Here is a 17,458-nt window from a genome sequence, read left to right as displayed (position 1 = left end):
ATCAGTTGCTAGGAGACAGAGGGTCAGGCATTTAGGTGCACTGGCCCTTTGCTCTGCAGCAATCACACACTCTTCTTAAGTATCTAGGTGGTGGAATAACTGCCTAGGGGACACTGAGGCACCAACACAGTATTCAGAGCAAACATTAAGAACAGTCCCAGTTTGTCACATGGGGTATGGGGCCAGGTTTACAAGCCCCAGGGACTGAAACTTTCCGTCTCCGGAACAGGCACTGCCTGAGCAGCCGAGGGTCAGACTCCTGCCCCCTCAATCCTGACCACCAGCAGAGGGGTGGAGGCGGGGGGCTCCAGCTGCAAGGCCCCTCTGCTGAGTTTGGTAACGTGGGGGCGATGGGGATACCTGCCAAGAGTTCACGGGACACCTGCCCAATGCCAGCGACTCAATCAGCCTGGGCAGAGATCTCCCCTTGGGAGAGCCGGGCTCTAGCCCCCATTTTCTCTAGGGACAGCCTGACCTGCCGTCCCCCAGTCCCTGAGCTATTGCCTTTGCTCTTGAGTCCTGCAGAGCCGGATTCCTGCAAACTCCGTCTCGAATGGGCGTCGCATTGGGGCACCTCTCGCAGTATGCCAGGCCCTGGTGCGCACTTTTCAGTACTGTAGCCCTGTCTTGTTGGTGTTCTTGGAAACCTGCTGGGTGAGGTGTCCCGAGGGAGGGTGCATAGCCTTAGTTCCAGGCCACGGGTGGTGTGAAGTGAAACCAGGAGCATCTTCCCATGAGAGGCGCTTTTATTCCCACACAGAAGCAGGCTTGGAGGTGACTACTGGCTCCACTCCCTCTCCTGCGTCTTTCCCGAGCTGCCTCTCGTTCCCTGTGGGGCACAGAGGGCTGGGTGCCTGGCTCCCATGAGCCCCATTCGGAGCTGGGAGCTTCGTTGCCATTACTGTTGCTAATTTCACGCTTAGTTTTTCAACTCTAGCTGAGGTGATGGGATGCTAGTCTGCTCTCCTGGAGGTCAGGTGCCAATGACTGCCTGGGTACCTCTCCCAGGAGCGTCTGTAATATTGAAATCGAAATCTAGGCTAACATTACGAGAGCTTCTCCATAAGGCACTTTGCGACAGCTGTTCTGGTTCCCCCCCCCTCCCCCCCCGCCCACTGCAAAGCTCCGGCTTTTAACATCAGCACAAATGCACAATATGAACCTCAACGAGCCGAGAAGCTGCAGACGTTTCTTTGGAGATGTGAAATGTGTCAAACTTCAGCTAGCAGCATTCGACCAGCATGTGCTGGCTGACAGGCTAAGAACCGGAATGGAGACTCAGCATTCTCGCCCGCTTGCCCCCCTCACTTTGTACAACAATCTGCAAATGCCGTTCAGAAGCAAGCGGCTGGGATGCTTTCTGCTGAAACTGAGAAAATCAGTTACCTGGGGAGTGAACCCCAGCCTCCCTGGCTGCCATCCAGGTGCTCAGGCTCCTGAGCTGTTGCACTAACAGGCCTGGAGTAAGCCACATAGAAACAAGCTGCTAACTGCTAATCCTAGCAAAACTCAGCCCTTGGAAAACGAGCCCAGCTCTGCTCCCAGTTCCCCCTTCTCCTCCATCCCTCGCGGACTGCCCTTCAAGCACCTGGGCCAGCCTCCTGCTCTAGGACCTCAGCTGAGGATCATGGTGCAGTTTGCTGGGAGCCCTCAGGCTGAGCCACGTAGTCCAGCTCTGACAGTGCAGCTCTGCCAGGTGGAAATAGGAAGGGGGCTGGCTCTTGGTGGCCACGGCAGTGGGAGTCCACCCAGACACAAGCTAAGACCAAGATTGCCTTGGTGCTCTGAGGGCAGATGTCCTCAGAGAAAGACATGGAGGTTTTCCCCTCAGCTTCAGCTGCTGCTCTCTGTCTAGAGTCCAGGCTGGCGTCTGGGCTGTTGGAAAGCCAGGATTTGGCACCATGGGTCTCAGGAAGATGGGGTGGAGCTGGGAGATACCTGTGTGTTGCTGCATGGCTGGTGAAAGCTTGCTCCCCTTGCGGCCTCGTACAGAGGCTGAAGGGTGAGCCCCCAGGGAGGGGATCTGGATGCCGATGCCCATCACAGCTTGCTGGGTGTAGCATGAGACACAGCTGCAGCATGTCGGCCCTATCCTGGCGCCTGCCATGCCTGAGAGCCCAGCAGGGTGGTGTGAATGCAATGGAAGGGCCCTGCCGTAGAAGTGTGGATGCATGACCTTTGCCGTGGCCAGGAGACGTGCATCCCACAGGGCTGCTGGTGCTCTCTGTTCCGGGCTGTAGTGTCAAGGTGCGTATTGAGTTGGTTTCTGGGTGAGGCAGGTTACGCTGAGATATGGATCATGCACTGGCTTATGGCGGCAGGTTGTGCCATTGGAGGTGTTGTTACTGGCGTCGGTTGGCAGGGCTCCTGGATGCTCTGAAGACTTCTACTGCATGCTGGGTGGAGCCCTGTCCTCCGCCACCTCCACCCAAAATCAGGTTTTCTGTGCTGTGGACGAGCTGACTCCAGAGAAGAAGGCAGCGTGTTCTGCATCCCGCGTGTGGTTCCAAGGCACCTGAGGCGCCGGAAGGTGGGTGGCAGCTGGAGGTGCTGAGCTTAGCAGAGTGGTGTGGCCTGGCAGTGCGGCGGGGAAGAATCCATGGCCAGAGCAGGGTTGCTCGTGCCACATCCAGGCTATGGCTGGTCTGCCCTGGCCTGTGGCATGATGGGCTGTGTGGTGAGGAGCCCATTGCAGCAGCCTCTCCAGGCAGCAGGTTCCATGTCTTAGAGAGAGCCTCTGCGGACCCACGCTGCCTTGTGAAACAGGATGCACATGCTGGGCAGATAATTTAACCATGTGCCTCTGTCCCCTTAAAAGGGGTTCAGTCACCCGGAGTCTTGAGAGCTGTGGGTTGGGGCAGGGGGCACCTGTGCTTTCAAAGAGTGCTTTGACATCCGCATGTGTGAGAGGACTGCGGGGAGTGGAGGTGTCTCACTGCAGCACCTGGCTTGGCTAGGGAAGCAAGGGTGTGTGGGCTGCTGGGAGCAAACGGCCTTCTGTTCGCCCTCCCTGGTGCCGTGCGTGCCTGGCGCTTATTCCTGGTTGCCTGGCATTTCGAATGCTACCTCTGCAGCTACCTCCTGCTGCTGCTGATTTCCTCACTTACAAATCCTCTGATTTTCCTCCTTCCCCCCCCCCCCCCCCAAGTGAGACCTAATCTCAGCTTTTGGCACCAGCTGGCCTGACCCCCTTCCCTCGATACAGAGTGGGGATGAGTCCTGGGTTTGTAAGCTGTGAATTACCGATGCCTGCCCTGCGTGTGTAATTGGGGGACAATTACTGATGTGCTGGGCCAAGTACAGTTCATGAATTTGTTTAAAGCAGCATAATGCCATGGCAGCCAGTTTACCACGCTTTGCCAGGGCTGGGCCCCAGATTGGCATGCGGGCTTCAAACCGCAGCCACTTCCCACTCTGAGGAGCTTCCCCCCTTGACCTTTCCTTCCCAGCTGAGAAAAACGCACATGGTTCTGGACGTAGGAGAGCGATGGGAGCCTTTGGCAGGCTGCTGTGCCCAGGTCCCATTGCAGCTCCTCTGGGTGAACCTTGAACAGGGCTGGGGTTGGCTTAACCCCCAGAGTGCTCTGCCTTAGCCACTTGCTTTCCCCTCACTCCCACCCAGCGCCCTGTCGTGCAGCTCCAAGATCCACCAGCTCCATAGCTCCTAGGAGCCCCTGCACCAGAGCTGTGGGCAAGAGGGGGGTGGGGAGGGAAGCAGCTGCTCTGCCTGGGCTTCTGCTGGGGGTAAGGGACCAAGGGATGCTGCAGCTCTCACCTGCTGGGTGCACCGCTGGGACCCTGCCTCATGGCTGAGCTACTGCTGCTGCTCCCATGTGTGGTGTTACATGTTACATACGTGACAGAGGGCGTAGCCATGCCTAGTGTCCAGGGGTGTGTGGGGGGCGGGCTGCCAGGACTGACCTCCCCTCCCTTCCCCCAGGCTGAGTCCCCAATGTCTTTGTGTTGCAGAAACATCGCTGAGGCCCTAGTGAGCAAGGGCCTTGCCACTGTCATCCGCTACCGGCAGGATGACGACCAGCGATCCTCGCACTATGACGAGCTGCTGGCCGCAGAGGCACGGTGAGTGGGGGTCTCCATGCCCGACCAGGATAGCTGCTGGGTGAAGGCTGGCAGCAGAGCACGCCAGGCTGTGGGGTGTGGGAGAGTGCCACGCAACGGACTGGTGCGTGAGCGCTAAGGATGGGAAGGGGGGTGTGGGGGAGGTGAGCTGAGGTGTGGGAACTAGGCACAGACCATGCTTGGCTGTTCTCCGTTCTGCCGTGGTGACTATCCCGGGCCTGGGAAGGGTCCCAGCAGAGCCCCCTGGGACGGGGCAGGCTGCCTCCACTTCCACTGTAAACTCACTGCTGCAGCCAGGCATCGCTCCTCCCCTCCTGCCTCATCACCCACCCTCCTCTGGCAGCAAATAGGGGGAGGGGCTCGCTCCTCATCAGCCCCCCTCCTCGGGCAGCAAATAGGGGGAGGGACTCACTCCTCATCAGCCCCCCCCCCCTCGGGCAGCAAATAGGGGAGGGGCTCCCTAGCTGAGCTCCCCACCCTGCAGTCCCTGTCCACCCCCTGCTCTGCCCCTTCCCCAGATTGCTGACTGACCACAGCTCGCAGGGCTGGGGATAGTGAGTCCGCTGTAGCCCCCTCCGCTGAGCCGTCTGGCTCCATGTTGAGTTCTTTGTTACCCTCCTGCTTTTCCAAACTCGGCCCCTGCTCCGCAGCTGTGTAACTTGCCCAAGCCGGCCCCATTCATCTGGAATCCTCCCTTGGCCTGTGAGTCCCCTGCCTCGCCTTGCCTCTCTGTTCTTTAGCTACCTCTCTCAAGCTGCGGTGCTGCGAGCCCCCAGCGCCTTGCATTGCAGAGTGACTGGTGCTGCAAAGCGCTCTGGCATGCTGGCAGCGTGCCAGGCGTGCTGAGAGTCAGTGGGTACGGCGGATTGCATTTGGATTCTCCATGTTAATTCTGGAGCTCCCAACAGGCAGATTAAAGAAGATAACATTTTAAAAATGCCTGGGAGATTGTTTGAATCTTCCGGCCCATTGCATGTATCAAGCTTGTAAAGGTGGTCAGGCTGAGGGGAGTTCAAAGGGCCGAGCTTCGTTCCCTGGGGCCGCGTACACTGCAGAAAGCGTGGAGAGCTTCCTGCTCAAGCCTGTCTGCGGGAGCAGTAATTGCATTTAAAGAATATGACATCTGAGCCGATTCAAAGGACTTCCAACACATTCTGCGCTCATGTAATTAGGTTGGGGTTATCTTGGTCAGAGAGATGCAGGCAAATGTTCCTTTTGCCTGGTGCGTCTTCGGTTCTGTCGGCAGCAGAATGGGCAGAGTGAGCTGCAGCTCTTCAGGAGGCGCCTCTGACCCGGGGCCCATTCCCCAGCTCCCCTCCTTTTTCTAACTGATGGCAGGCCAGACCAAGCAGCTCCCATCACCTGCATCCCCTAGCCCCGGGCAGCTCGGTGAGCCTCCTGGTTTGTATTGCTGCTTCATACTGGGATCCCAGAGCACATGGCAAATATTACAAGAGGTCACCTGGTAGGTGTGTGTGACAATGCGGTTCTGGTGGGACCCGACTGAGAGTGCCAAATCAGGACCAATCGCTCAAACAGGGCAGTCACAGCCTAAGGCTGGGGTCTTTCCACCTCTAAGGCAAACCAAACCAGCCAGACAAAGAGGACTTCGGTTTCACCCCACTGGCTAACCACAAGTCACACAAGCAATTTCCTTAGACGCTCCAGTCTCTCAGTATCACCACCAGTCCCACACGTCCTGGGGATGAATGGTTATGAAAACCAACACCCCAGTAAAAGAAAAAGGTTCTCCTGATCCCAAAGGACCAAGCCCCAGACAGGGCAATCAATATGTTTTATAGAGAATATAATACAGGATGAACATACGAGTTGGCATGTCAGCATTAGTCATCGGGGGCCAACACACAGAGTAAGTGGGTGACGCTGGTATTTGCTTATGGGTTTAGCAATAGTACATACAGTCTGTATGTCCCAATGCGGGGTGTGGTGCGTGGGGTCAAATATAGAGGGAGCAGTGAGGGTACATGCTATCTGATGGGCTTACACATATCATGATTATGAGCAAGTGGGCCGGGTAAGTGGGGACAGGGTGACCCTCACGAGGTGGATCCAGATCGGTGGTCCAGGACTCAGGGGATGTAGTTTATAGGGGGGTGAAGGGTTTCCCTCCCCCCTCATGGGTGCGGTGGAGCCAGCAGTGCTCACACCTAGTACTGGCGGGTGGCCGGTGAGGTTCGGTGTAGATGCCGCGACCACATGGCTGTGTCCGAGGACCATCAAACGTCTCAGAGTTCCGTGCATAGCGACGGCCACCCCACACGGCCCGAAGTCACCGTGTTACAGGGGTCCAGGCGCTAGCGCCCGACGATCAGGGCGTCGGTGAAACCTTGAGCCTTTGCCCGCAGGTGTCAGCCAAGGGGGCAATTGTCGAGTATACAATCGACTTCACCCACAAATCACGCGGCTGCCAATCCTTTAGAATCTAAAATCTAAAGGTTATTCATAAAGGAAAAAGACAGAGATGAGAGCTAGAATTGGTTAAATGGAATCAATTCCATACAGTGATGGCAAAGTCCTTAGTTCAGGCTTGTAGCAGGATGGAGTAAACTGCGGGTTAAATTAAGTCTCGGGAGAACATCCCCCGTCTGGGATGGGCATTTGAGTCCCTTGTGTAGAGCTTCAACTTGTAGCAAAGTCCCTCCAGAGGTAAGAAGCAGGATGGAAGACAAAATGGAGATGAGACATCAGCCTTATATAGGCTCTTCGAGGGGTAAGAACACTCTTTGTTCTCTGTGGAAAATTACAGCAAAATGGAGTCTGCATCACATGGCCAGTTCCTGCACACCCTGCTGAGTACAAGGCATATCTGCCTCCTTCCAATGGGTCATGTGTAGCTGATGGTCCTTAACGGGCCATCAAGCAGGCTAGGCAGAGCTAACACCAACTTGTCTGGAATTTTTCCCAGAACTACAGCACCAATTTGAAACACAGACAGTACACAGCCAATACTCATAACTTCAACTACAAAATGACACATGCATACAGACAACATAATCATAACCAGCAACCCATAACCTGGTCTAGACATCTTATATTACCCCCTTTACATAAGATTTGGTGCCACTTCAGAACCTTGGTTGCAAACCATATTCTATATGGTTCTAGTTTATATCAATAACGTCACAGTGTGCAACTGGGGATAGCACCTACCGGATGGGGAAACTGAGGCACAGTGGTTGAGTTACAGAAGCAGGCAGTCTGGTGAAGCCTAGGGCCCAGTTAAACCCCATCAGTTGGATATGTCCCCCTGAAATCAGTGTGGGCATGTCCCCTCTGCTTTTTGGGGGTTCACTCCCATCTGCTTGTGCCTCCTGGTGATGCACTGGGATGTCCATCGTGCCGCCCCCAGTCTCCGAGTAGAGAGCTGGCGGGTGACTCTGCTTCCACCGTTACAAGCATCAGGGTCTTGTCCTTCCACTGAAGGGCCTGGGAGCTGTGGATCAGGGGGCGAGTGGGGGGAGGTGTTGGAACTGTTGTTGGGATCAGTGTGTGAAGAGCAGAAGGGGAAGGGAGATGCTGATGACTTTTAGGGAGCGGGGGTGTGGGTCCATGCCTTGGAACGGCTTGCTGTAGCTCTGCCAGAGCTGTGAGATGGTCCACGTACCCTCCTTCCTGCAGCCTATGTAAAGTCTGGCCAGGATTCATGGCCCTGGCCATGTGCTAAGACCCTTAATGGGCCCTGGCGACCAGCAGTGAAGGCGGCGCAGGAGGGAGCTGGGGAGTGGAGGGCAATGGGCTTGCTCGGGCCAGGTGGACCCTGCTTGGCTTTGCAGTGTTATGGAGTCTTTGGGTCCCTGTACGTGGCATACAATCAAAACCTGCTACAAACCTATGGCAGGCCCAGGTGGTTAGGCTGGAGAGTGTCAGGAAACCCAGGCAGGGAAATTTTGTGGCGATCAAAGGCACTATTAGGAAATCCAGAGTGAGGGTCAAACTGAAGCAAACCACAGCCTCCCCTGGCAATGCCTGGCATTACTGCTGGCCTAGGGAGAACCCGGCAGTTCGGACACTTGGGCTCCTACTCACGCATGTGCCAGGTCTGGTGTCTGCGCCAGGGGCCAGATTCTCACTGCTCCAAGGCCCCTTGTGAAGTAGACACACATCACATTGATACCCATGGGAAGGCCTGTGCCACTGCCAGGGCGGTGTGAAGGGGCTGTAGTGTAGACAGCTCATTAGCACAGCTGGCGTACATCTGAGCAACACACGGCTGCTCGCAGCCCCTGGAGCCGAGCCTCCCTGCGTGGATAAAGTGTCCAGTGGCTTGGTCGGCTCAGGCTGCCTTTCTGGAAACCTGCGGCCCGCCCAGAGAGAGCTGCTCCAGATGCTTGCCTAGGCAAATGGAATGCTAACAGTGATTAGCTCCCTGGTCATTAAGAGCCTGCTGGCGATCTATTACACAAGTGTCATTAGAGGCAGAGGGAGGTGATGAGCTTGCCTGTCCACACCACGAAATTGCAGCACTGATGCGCTTGACAAGCACAGAGGTGAAGCAGCGTCCTAGTATCAGAGACGTGTGCGTATGAAACCAGTTATCAGCTCAGTGCTCTGAGGCACATGTGGACTTCTGATCGTGCCCAGCATGCAGAGGATGAAGGGCAGATGGGAGAATGGGGGTGTGGATCAGTACAGTGGCTTTGCCAGAGTCCTTCCAGTCTACAGCCATAGTGTGCAGCCTTCTGTCAGCCCTGGGAACTAGACGCAGAACCTGAAATAATACAGCAGGCACAGCTGGACCTGCTTGAAGGAGCAAAGGATGGCGTAGGGGGCAGCTGGCATTGCTCTGGGGCAGAGTTAAGGAGCATGAATAGAACAGGGAGGATGGTATCCCTCTGGGGGCAGAGTTGATGAGAATGCGGGAGTCGGGTATTTCTGGGGCAGAGTTGAGGGGGAGGAGAGGCTGGTGTATCTAGGGGCAGAGCAGGCTCTAGTAGCGCTAACATCTGAGGCTGTGCTGAGGTTAATCCTCTAGGGTAGGGGCGGGGAAAATGTATGTAGGGCAGGGGGTTGGGGTGTGGGAGGGGGTGCGGTGTGCAGGAAGCAGCTGGGGGGCAGGAGGAGTGTGGCAGGGGCTCGGGGCAGGGGCTTGGGGTGCAGGAGAGGTTCGGGGTGCGGGCTCTGGCCCAGCACCACTTACTTTGAGTGGCTCTGGGGTGGCAGCAGTGTGCAGCAGGGCTAAGGCAGACTCCCTGCCTGCCATGGCCCCGCACCACTCCCGGAAATGGCCACAATGTCTGGCAGTGGCTCCTGGGGGTGGGGTGGGGCAGGCAGCTCTCGCCTGTGGGTACCACCCTTGAAGCTCCCATTGGCTGCAGTTCCCGGTTCCCGGCCAATGGGAGCTCCAGGGGGCGGTGCCTGCAGGTGAGGGCAGCACACAGAGCCCTCTGGACCCCCATCACCCAGGGGCCACAGGGACATGGAGCAGGGCCAGGGCAGGCAGGGAGCCTGCCTTAGCCCCACTGCACCACAGAGCTGGCAATCCTGTAGGCTGAACTGAAAGCCCAGACGGGCTGAATCTGGCCCACGGGCTGTAGTTTGCCTGCCCCTGCTCTAGGGACTGTGTACTCTCCAGGGGTCCTTGGGATGTTTTGGAGTCAGCACCGAACCAGCCAGCCCAGCTGCTCCCTACGCCATCCTTTGCTCCTTCAAGCAGGTCCAGCTGTGCCTGCTGTATTATTTCAGGTTCTGCGTTCCAGTCTGCACCTCCAGTCAGGACATGGCCTGGCTGCTCAGCCACTTTGTCAATTCCCCTGAAAGATAAGATGGGGAGAACTCGCTGGGTCCCATAGAGCCCTTCTTCCTGGCTGCTGCAGCCTCAGTCCCTAGAGGAGTCATCTCAGCGCAGCCTTAGCTACTAGAGCCTCCGTAATAGTGCTAGTGAGCATTGTGTGGGAGGAGATCAAACACAACTTGCTTTGGGAGACAAGTCCAGAGTCTATGGGGAAGTCTGATTTGATATTCCCTTTCCTTTCCCTCCAAGTCAGATCCCCTTTCCCTGCAGTAAACAATTCGTCTGCTTCCTTGGTGTCTGTGCCTTTAAATACTTGTCTCCTGTTCCTTCTTCTGCACCCTTTGTCGCCCTTAGCCAAGCTATGCAGAGTTAGCTTTAGCCCTGCTCGCACAAGTTAATCCATCCAGGCCCCCCCACCCCAGGTGTGCTGTTTTTGTGCATCCGTTGGCAGCAGCAGTGAACATGAGCTCCCACCTGGATGGCATTAAGTGGTGGTGGCAGTATTAGTGTTTGGTTTCTGTTTCTGCTACAGCCATGCTGGCATCCAGAACCCCACGTGCATCTCAGCTGACGGTATCCCCATCCCCCTGGGCCAGCCTCTAGATTAGAGGGCATTTATTTTCCCTGAAGTGTCACCAATTTTAAACATAGGGCCACCAGGGTTTGTGGGACACAGGCTCAGCGCAGTGATCTGTAGGTTCCTGGCTGGCTGAGGAAAGGTTCACACATCTCTTCTCCTGGGGAAGCTGATTTGAAGAGAGACCTTAAAGAGCAAATACTTGGCTGCTTTTTGGGCCTCCACTTTTCATTTGACCTTATAAAGACAGAGAAATCCACATTGGTTTCATTCATTTGCTCTGAAAGGAACTTAGAAGCTGAACTAACCTGTGAGCACTCTGCTGCGTTCCTGCCTGATCCTAAGCAAACTGCTGCTGTTTGTGCTGGCTCTGACTGCACGGAGATGGGGACAAGTGGATTCTTTCCTCTTTGGCTTGCTGATTTTTGAGGCTTTCCAAGTACAGTCGGCTCAGGGAGGTGGATGAGCTGCCCCATGCAGCAGGTAGTGAAGGTAGCATCTGCTGCTAGAGGGGGAGCTGTGTGCTTGGGATCACGCTCTAATGGTGGGCTCAGGGGAGGGTGCTGACAATGCTTTGCACTTGTGAAATGTTTCCCAGCTGTGGATATCAAAGTGCTCCCCAGTTAGTCGAGTCTCTAAGATCTTTATAAACCTAAATCTTCCTGATAACTCTCAGAGGAGTCTTCTCCCTGTTTTACTGACAGGCAAGCTAGGACGCAGAGCTGGGGAGACACTTGCCCAAGGTCACAAAGAACTAAGCGTCCGAGCTAGGAATAGAACATAGGTCGGAGTCCCAGTGTCACACTGAACATCCAGCCCCTGGTTTGTCGGACTGAGGAAGACAAGCCAGGACTCTGAATGCAGGCTTCCCGCCACAAGGGTAGAACCAAGCCTTGACATTCCCAGGCCCAACCAACAGGAACTGGAGCTGAGGCTGAGGCTGGTGATAGAGGGCTGATGGAATTGTCCCAGAACGAGCATTCAAAGTGCAGGCTAAACTTCAAAGAAACCCAAAGCTGTGCAGGCATGGCAATGCCCCGCTGAGGCCCCCAAACAACCTTAACTCTGCTCCAGAGTGACACTGTGCAATCCCCATACGAGTATAACGAATGTGTATTGCAGTTTGTGAGCCTTGATTCAAGTGATATTTTTTTTTAAAATTTTCTCTCTCTCTCTTCCCCGGCCCCAGTTCTTTACTTCACGATGTCCCCACCAGGGAGAGTTCAGGTTTGCATTCAGCAGTAACTCTCCCGAGACTTCGGAAATGAGGCCAGGTTCTATTACATTGGTGTGAATCCAGAGTAACTCCACTGAAGGGAGCTTTCTAGATTGACAGTGGGACAACTGAGATCAGAATCTGAGCTTCCCTCTGAGCATCTTTTGGGGCAAAGGCGGAAAGGATTGTGACTTAACAGCTCCTTCAAAGAACTTTGTCCCTAAAAGCCCACCTCTTCAGCCCGCTCTGGGAGCCAACTGTTCCCTGATGTGGTATCTGAACCCCCAGAAATGACAGCCACCAGGTGAGTCTCGTGGGCCATAAGCACAAATGATGTATTGACCTCTGCTTTTGGAAGAACATGTTCTTCTGGAATAAGATACCGTCTGGTGGGGACATTCCACCTCTGAGCTTGGCAGGACTCTCACGATTTCAGTGTGTGAAGCTGTGATGAGTCCAGCTCCTCTGAACAATTCTACTACCCTGAAGTGTCAGGGAGTGAGTTTGGGTGGAACATGGTAGGCAACTTGCTGTAATAACTCACTGCTAGCAAGTTTAACAACTTCTCTTTCAGAAATGGAGCAGGTAGCTGCTTTCCGGCAAACAGTCATCTGCTGCCAAGCCACTTATCCCTGGAAGCACTGAGTCGCTCTGATTTCTAAAAATCTGTCTCTACTATTTAAGAGGTTGGCCTGTTTTCCACTGCACCCAAATGATACCCCTCAGCAGACTGATTGCTCTACAAAGCCTCTGTAGGGCTTTGAACCTTTCCCTTGTATTTTATGATGATCACGGCCCAGTCTGAACAAAGGCAACACTGCGTGTCTAGGAGCAGCCATTAGTGGGCCCGGTAGGGGAAGTTTGAGAAGTCAGGAGCTTTTATTTTGAGTCTAATATGAGAGTCTAAGGGCTGCAGAAATCAAGGCCGAATCCAGAACTGGGGAGAGCAGGGGAAAGGTGTGGGTTTTGTACCAGGACTGGTCTGGCGACGCTTCTCATTTGTGCTCCAATGTATAGAGATGTCCATCGAGTGCCTGGGTCTGGGCAGAGAACTATGGGAATGAAACACCATTAAAGCAGAGGTGACCATCTTGCTGGCAACAGCAGGAAACCTCTTTAAACAAACCCCAAACCATGCCCATCACTCCGCCACGATTGAAACAGGGTCTTGTTTGTACCAGCCTTTGCCCTGGTTCCAGCCATCGATGCCATGCACAGGCAGGGGAGCGGCGATTGGGTCTGTTGCAGCTCACCCCGGTTTCAAGCAGTGATAAATGCAAGCTCTTGTACAGGGACCATTGCAGCGGTGGTGGAATTGAGGCTAATTTCCAGCCTAGACAATAATCCCCAGACACAAGAGTAACATCCCCTCCATCCCTACTCCATTAGCAGTTCTGAAAACACAACACCCAGGAAGGTCAGTCCTCTATATCCAGCAGCTGGAGAGAGCAGATGGGACTGGCAACAGTCTGTGAAGGTCAAGCAGCCTTCTGGGGCCAAAGTAATGGGGACGTCAGTTCCAGAGCTGCCCCAGGTATTCCAAGCCAGAAAAGTTAGTGAGAGCAGAGCATGGGAAGTAGCAGTGGTAGAGGACTTCAGCCGCATACGGCTTTATAGGTCAAAGTCAAGCCCTCGAATTGCCCATGGATATGCTCAGGGATTCAGTGTGGTTGCTAGAGTGCTGGCCTGGCGTGTGCTCCATGGCTAGTCTCTGCAGGCAGGGAAGGTTGCTGCATTCTGCCCCCTCTGCAACGTCTCAGGAGTGGGCAGGATTTATTGCTGCCATCCTCTGTGAAAGTCTCCAAGGTTCTGCACGGCCCAGGTCCAAGAAGAATCGCACTGAGCATGGGCATTTTGCCCACCATGCCACCTGGGTCTCTGGAAGCAATGGGTGACTCCTCATCCAATAACTACCCTTGTCGGACTCTCCAAGTCCGTCCCCAACCCACCAGCAGGATTGGTCTCATTCAAGTGCCTGGGAGAAGAAAAGGTGCCGAGCCGTCTGCGTGCTGGCGGTACGCTGATGGCAGTGAGGTCCGTGGAACTTTGACGTCTTCCCCAGTGGCCTTGCGTGTTGAACGGGAAAGGTGATTGTGCCCTGAACCCTTCAGCAGAGCCCTGGTCATGGTGGCTGAGCAGCAGCCCCACACCATGCCCTGGGATCTCTGCATGGAAAAAGTCCATTTCCGAATGGTCTCCCCACCCTGTGATGGCAGACTGCAACTGAGCCATCAGAACTCAATGGCCAGATGACAGCTGAAAAACCCCGCCTCTTCCCATTGTGAGGAGATGCACTGATGGAACAAGTGCAGTCTCGGTGCTTCCTCTGATTGGGAACTATGTGGGCCAGGATGATGGAGAACTCCTGGAAGTGCTGCCTCCATCTCAGTAATGTTATCCAGCAAGGGCAGCTTGGAGCCAAGTTGATAGCTGTACTCCTTGCCTGCCTTCAGATTGGTCTAACCCAGTGGGACATTCAGCTCATGCCTGCTTAAATCTCCCATTGCTGAGACAGAAGAAGTGTGGCCGCGTACATAGACCAGAGGGCTGGGAATGCCTCAGTTTCCCCGTCTGTAAAATATAGAGTGCTGATTTCCTTTACTCCCGGCCTGTGAACGAAAGGCATGTCTCTGCAGTCTAACACCTACAGCTGTATAACAACATCCATCTATTTGGGAAATTAAACAAACCCCACTTTGCCTCATTAAAAAGTGTGATGAGCTCCCCCTGCTGGGCTGCACGTAGCAATTAACAGATACACAGAGCCCTGCTCCCTTCCTGCTGACATCGCTGAGGCCGGTGCAGCGAGAGGCTGACCAACAGCAGCCGTAATAAGCTTTTGCTCCACTAGAAACACCTGGAAAATAAACTTGGCATTTGCAAACGGAAAAGGACAAACCTGTCAGGGGAAGGAGCTGTTCCAGGCTTTAATAAATGTGTGTGTTACCCTTTAACCTGCCGTCTGTGTTGAGAGACCTTTCAGTTCTGGTGAGCTTATCCGGGGTATTGCTTGATCTTTCTCCCTCTTTCCTCTCCAACAAGTGAGACAAGCTACAAATTACATGAAAACTTTATCAATATCCCGGATGGCTTCTCACACAGATGCGTTTGCAAGCAGTCCACAAAAGTGATAAGACTAGATGGCAGAGCGACGTTGGTGTTACGGTGTGGTGCCCCAGAAGTCAGCAGCTCTTCAGCTCCACTGTGATTTAACTTGCCATCCTTTTCAGGTACTTCTTAAAGGCCCTTGAAGTACAGTTCAACCAGGAGTTAATTCAGGGGAGCCCTGTGGCCTGTGCTGTACAGGAGGTCAGAGCAGGTGATCACAATGGTCCCTTCTGGTCTTGGGATCTACAAGATCGATTTTAATTGCTTTTAATGTCCTGTTTCTTTAGCCAATGTTGGGTGGATCTTAAAACCATGGAAATGTTGGGCTGGAAGACGCTTTGAGAGGTCATCTAGTCCAACCCCCTGCTCTGAGGCAGGATTACGACCAACCTGTTCAACCTCTACCAGGGATACTAGGTGACTGTCCCCGTGCTTAACTATCCTTGTTGCCAGAAAGTTTTCCTAATATCTAAGCAAAATCTCTCTTGCTGCAGAGTAAGCTCATTCCTTCTCAATGTACCCTTTACTGTGGACATAATGAGCAACTGATCAGTCCTCTTTATAACTACCTTTTACAGATGTGAAGACTGTTATCAAGTCTCCATTCCGCCTTCTCTTCTCAAGACTAAACATGTCCAGTTTAACCTTTCCTCAGAGGTCAGGTCTTCTAAACCTTTCATTGTTTTGGCTGCTGCTCTCTGGGCTTTCTCCAATTTATCTACATCTTTCCTAACGAGTGGCACCCAGAACTGGACACAATACTCCAGCTGAGGCTTCACCAGTACTGAGTAGATCTGGACAGTCACCTCCCCGTCTTATAGAAGATGTCCCTGTTAATACACCCCAGGATGATACCAGCCTTTTTCTCAACCGCATCACATTGTTGTCTCATTCAATTTATGATCCACTAGAGCCCCCAGTTCTTCTTCGAGATGTGTCCCCTTATGAGTGTTCCACGTTAGGTGAGCTAGCGTCCCTGCCCCTGGGATCAGAGATCTTCAGTAGCAGTGCCCATTGGGCTGCACATGTACTCCTCCCCATCTTGCACCATGAGCAGCTTCTGTAGTGCTACGTGGTCCAATTGCCCTTACTTCCTTCTCAATGCCCCTGGGTCTGGGACAGAATCCCTAGCAGAGCCCTTCACAGGCATCATCAGTGTCTGTAGTGGCAATAAGTTTCTGTTCAAAGTAGATAGTAGTTGCTTCCTCCCTTTATTTTCTTCTCCCCAAAAGTCCGCCAAACCCAAACTCTTCTTTCTGTTCTTTCCTCCCCATTACCTTTTAGCTTAGTGTAAGTTCTTACATTCTACCCTACAGCAAAGTTCTCCTTGCGCAGGGTTATGCCTGGCTCCCCCGGGTTTAAGAGGTGCCTCTCCTGCCGCAAGGCCATCCTCATGAGTGACGGCCACTCACAGTGCATTTGTTGTCTGGGAGAGGGGCACGTATCACAGAAGTGTACCCGCTGCCTCAAATTGGAAATGCAGGCCAAGAGGCCTGTGAACTGAAACGAAAATTATGATGGAAGGCTCAGTGTGGCTAGACCCTGACTCCTGATACCTCTCTTGTGCAGTGGTTTCCATCAGCACCGTCATCTGCCAGCCCACACTCACAGCACACTGTGGAGAGAGTGTCTTCAGTTCCTAGTCAGGATGACAAGAAACACCTCCTGAGGTCAGTGGCCCCCACGTCTTCTGGAGTGAGACCTAGCTCCTTTCATCACCCAAGTACCTCCAGTCCCAGTAGTATTGGGAGTTCGAAGGAACCTAAAAGGGCAGGATCACATAAAGGGGGCACTGACAAAGACAGATCAGAAATCTCAGTTGGTACCAGCTACCCCATGGCTTAGTGCCTCGGCACTGGAGAAGCCCCTGACACAGGCAAAGCCCTTGGCACCACCTATTGGCTGCTTGGTAGACTTCAGCTGAGCTTGGCACCGAGCCCATCTGCGCTGATGCCTATGGCACCAGTGCACTCACATCATGCATTACCGATTTAATGATCGTGCTGGTCCCACAGAGTTCAGGTTCCCAAGAGACTTGATTGTTTCTGAAACTGCGGCGTTGCTGCTTCTCCATAGCAAACTACCAACAATTCATAGAATATCAGGGTTGGAATGGACCTCAGGAGGTATCTAGTCCAACCCCCTGCTCAAAGCAGGACCAATTCATGTCTCCCCTGCAGAGATGCAAATGATACCACACACTCCCTCACCTCCTGGAACTGCCCCCCCCTCTTCTTTAGTGAGGAGGATTGCTCAGTTACACTGCCCACCCCATTATCATATCAAGGGATGGCACAACATGAATCCTTTACACCCCCTCGATATCAGGACATGAGAACCAAGCCAGGTCCTTGTTACAGGTGCCCATGGATGCCGCCCTGTATGCCTGTTTGCCCATACTGGGACCTGTGGGTAGCATACAGAATCACAGAATATCAGGGTTGGAAGGGACCTCAGGAGATCATCTAGTCCAACCCCCTGCATGAAGCAGGACCAATCACCAAATCCCTAAATGGCCCCCTCAAGGATTGAACTCACAACCCTGGGTTTAGCAGGCCAATGCTCAAACCACTGAGCTATCCCTCCCCCCCAGGCAACGCTTTCCTCAGCCACCACTGATCAGAGGAACTGACATGCACCCTCTTCATCTTCCTCAGTCTCCAGGCCCCTCAAACCAAAGAGAGCCTTTCGAGGAACATGAGGAAGTGGTCACAGCACCGGCCAA

The 17,458-nt window shown here is 53.9% G+C and overlaps 1 protein-coding gene across 1 annotated transcript in view; it reads left to right on the top strand.

The window, feature by feature from the left end:
• Nucleotides 1-17,458, top strand: part of SND1 (staphylococcal nuclease and tudor domain containing 1) — a 446,649-nt gene that overhangs the window by 299,925 nt on the left and 129,266 nt on the right. The window contains exon 13 of the mRNA XM_075061914.1: nt 3,970-4,080. Within this exon, the coding sequence (XP_074918015.1) occupies nt 3,970-4,080 (111 nt within the window). The remainder of the gene's footprint in view (nt 1-3,969; nt 4,081-17,458) is intronic.

Source organism: Chelonoidis abingdonii, chromosome 1, assembly GCF_003597395.2.
Source record: "Chelonoidis abingdonii isolate Lonesome George chromosome 1, CheloAbing_2.0, whole genome shotgun sequence".
Classification (NCBI taxonomy): Eukaryota; Metazoa; Chordata; order Testudines; family Testudinidae; genus Chelonoidis; species Chelonoidis abingdonii.
The sequence above is the reverse complement of the archived record's forward strand: the minus strand, read 5'-3'. Positions and strand labels throughout refer to the sequence as shown.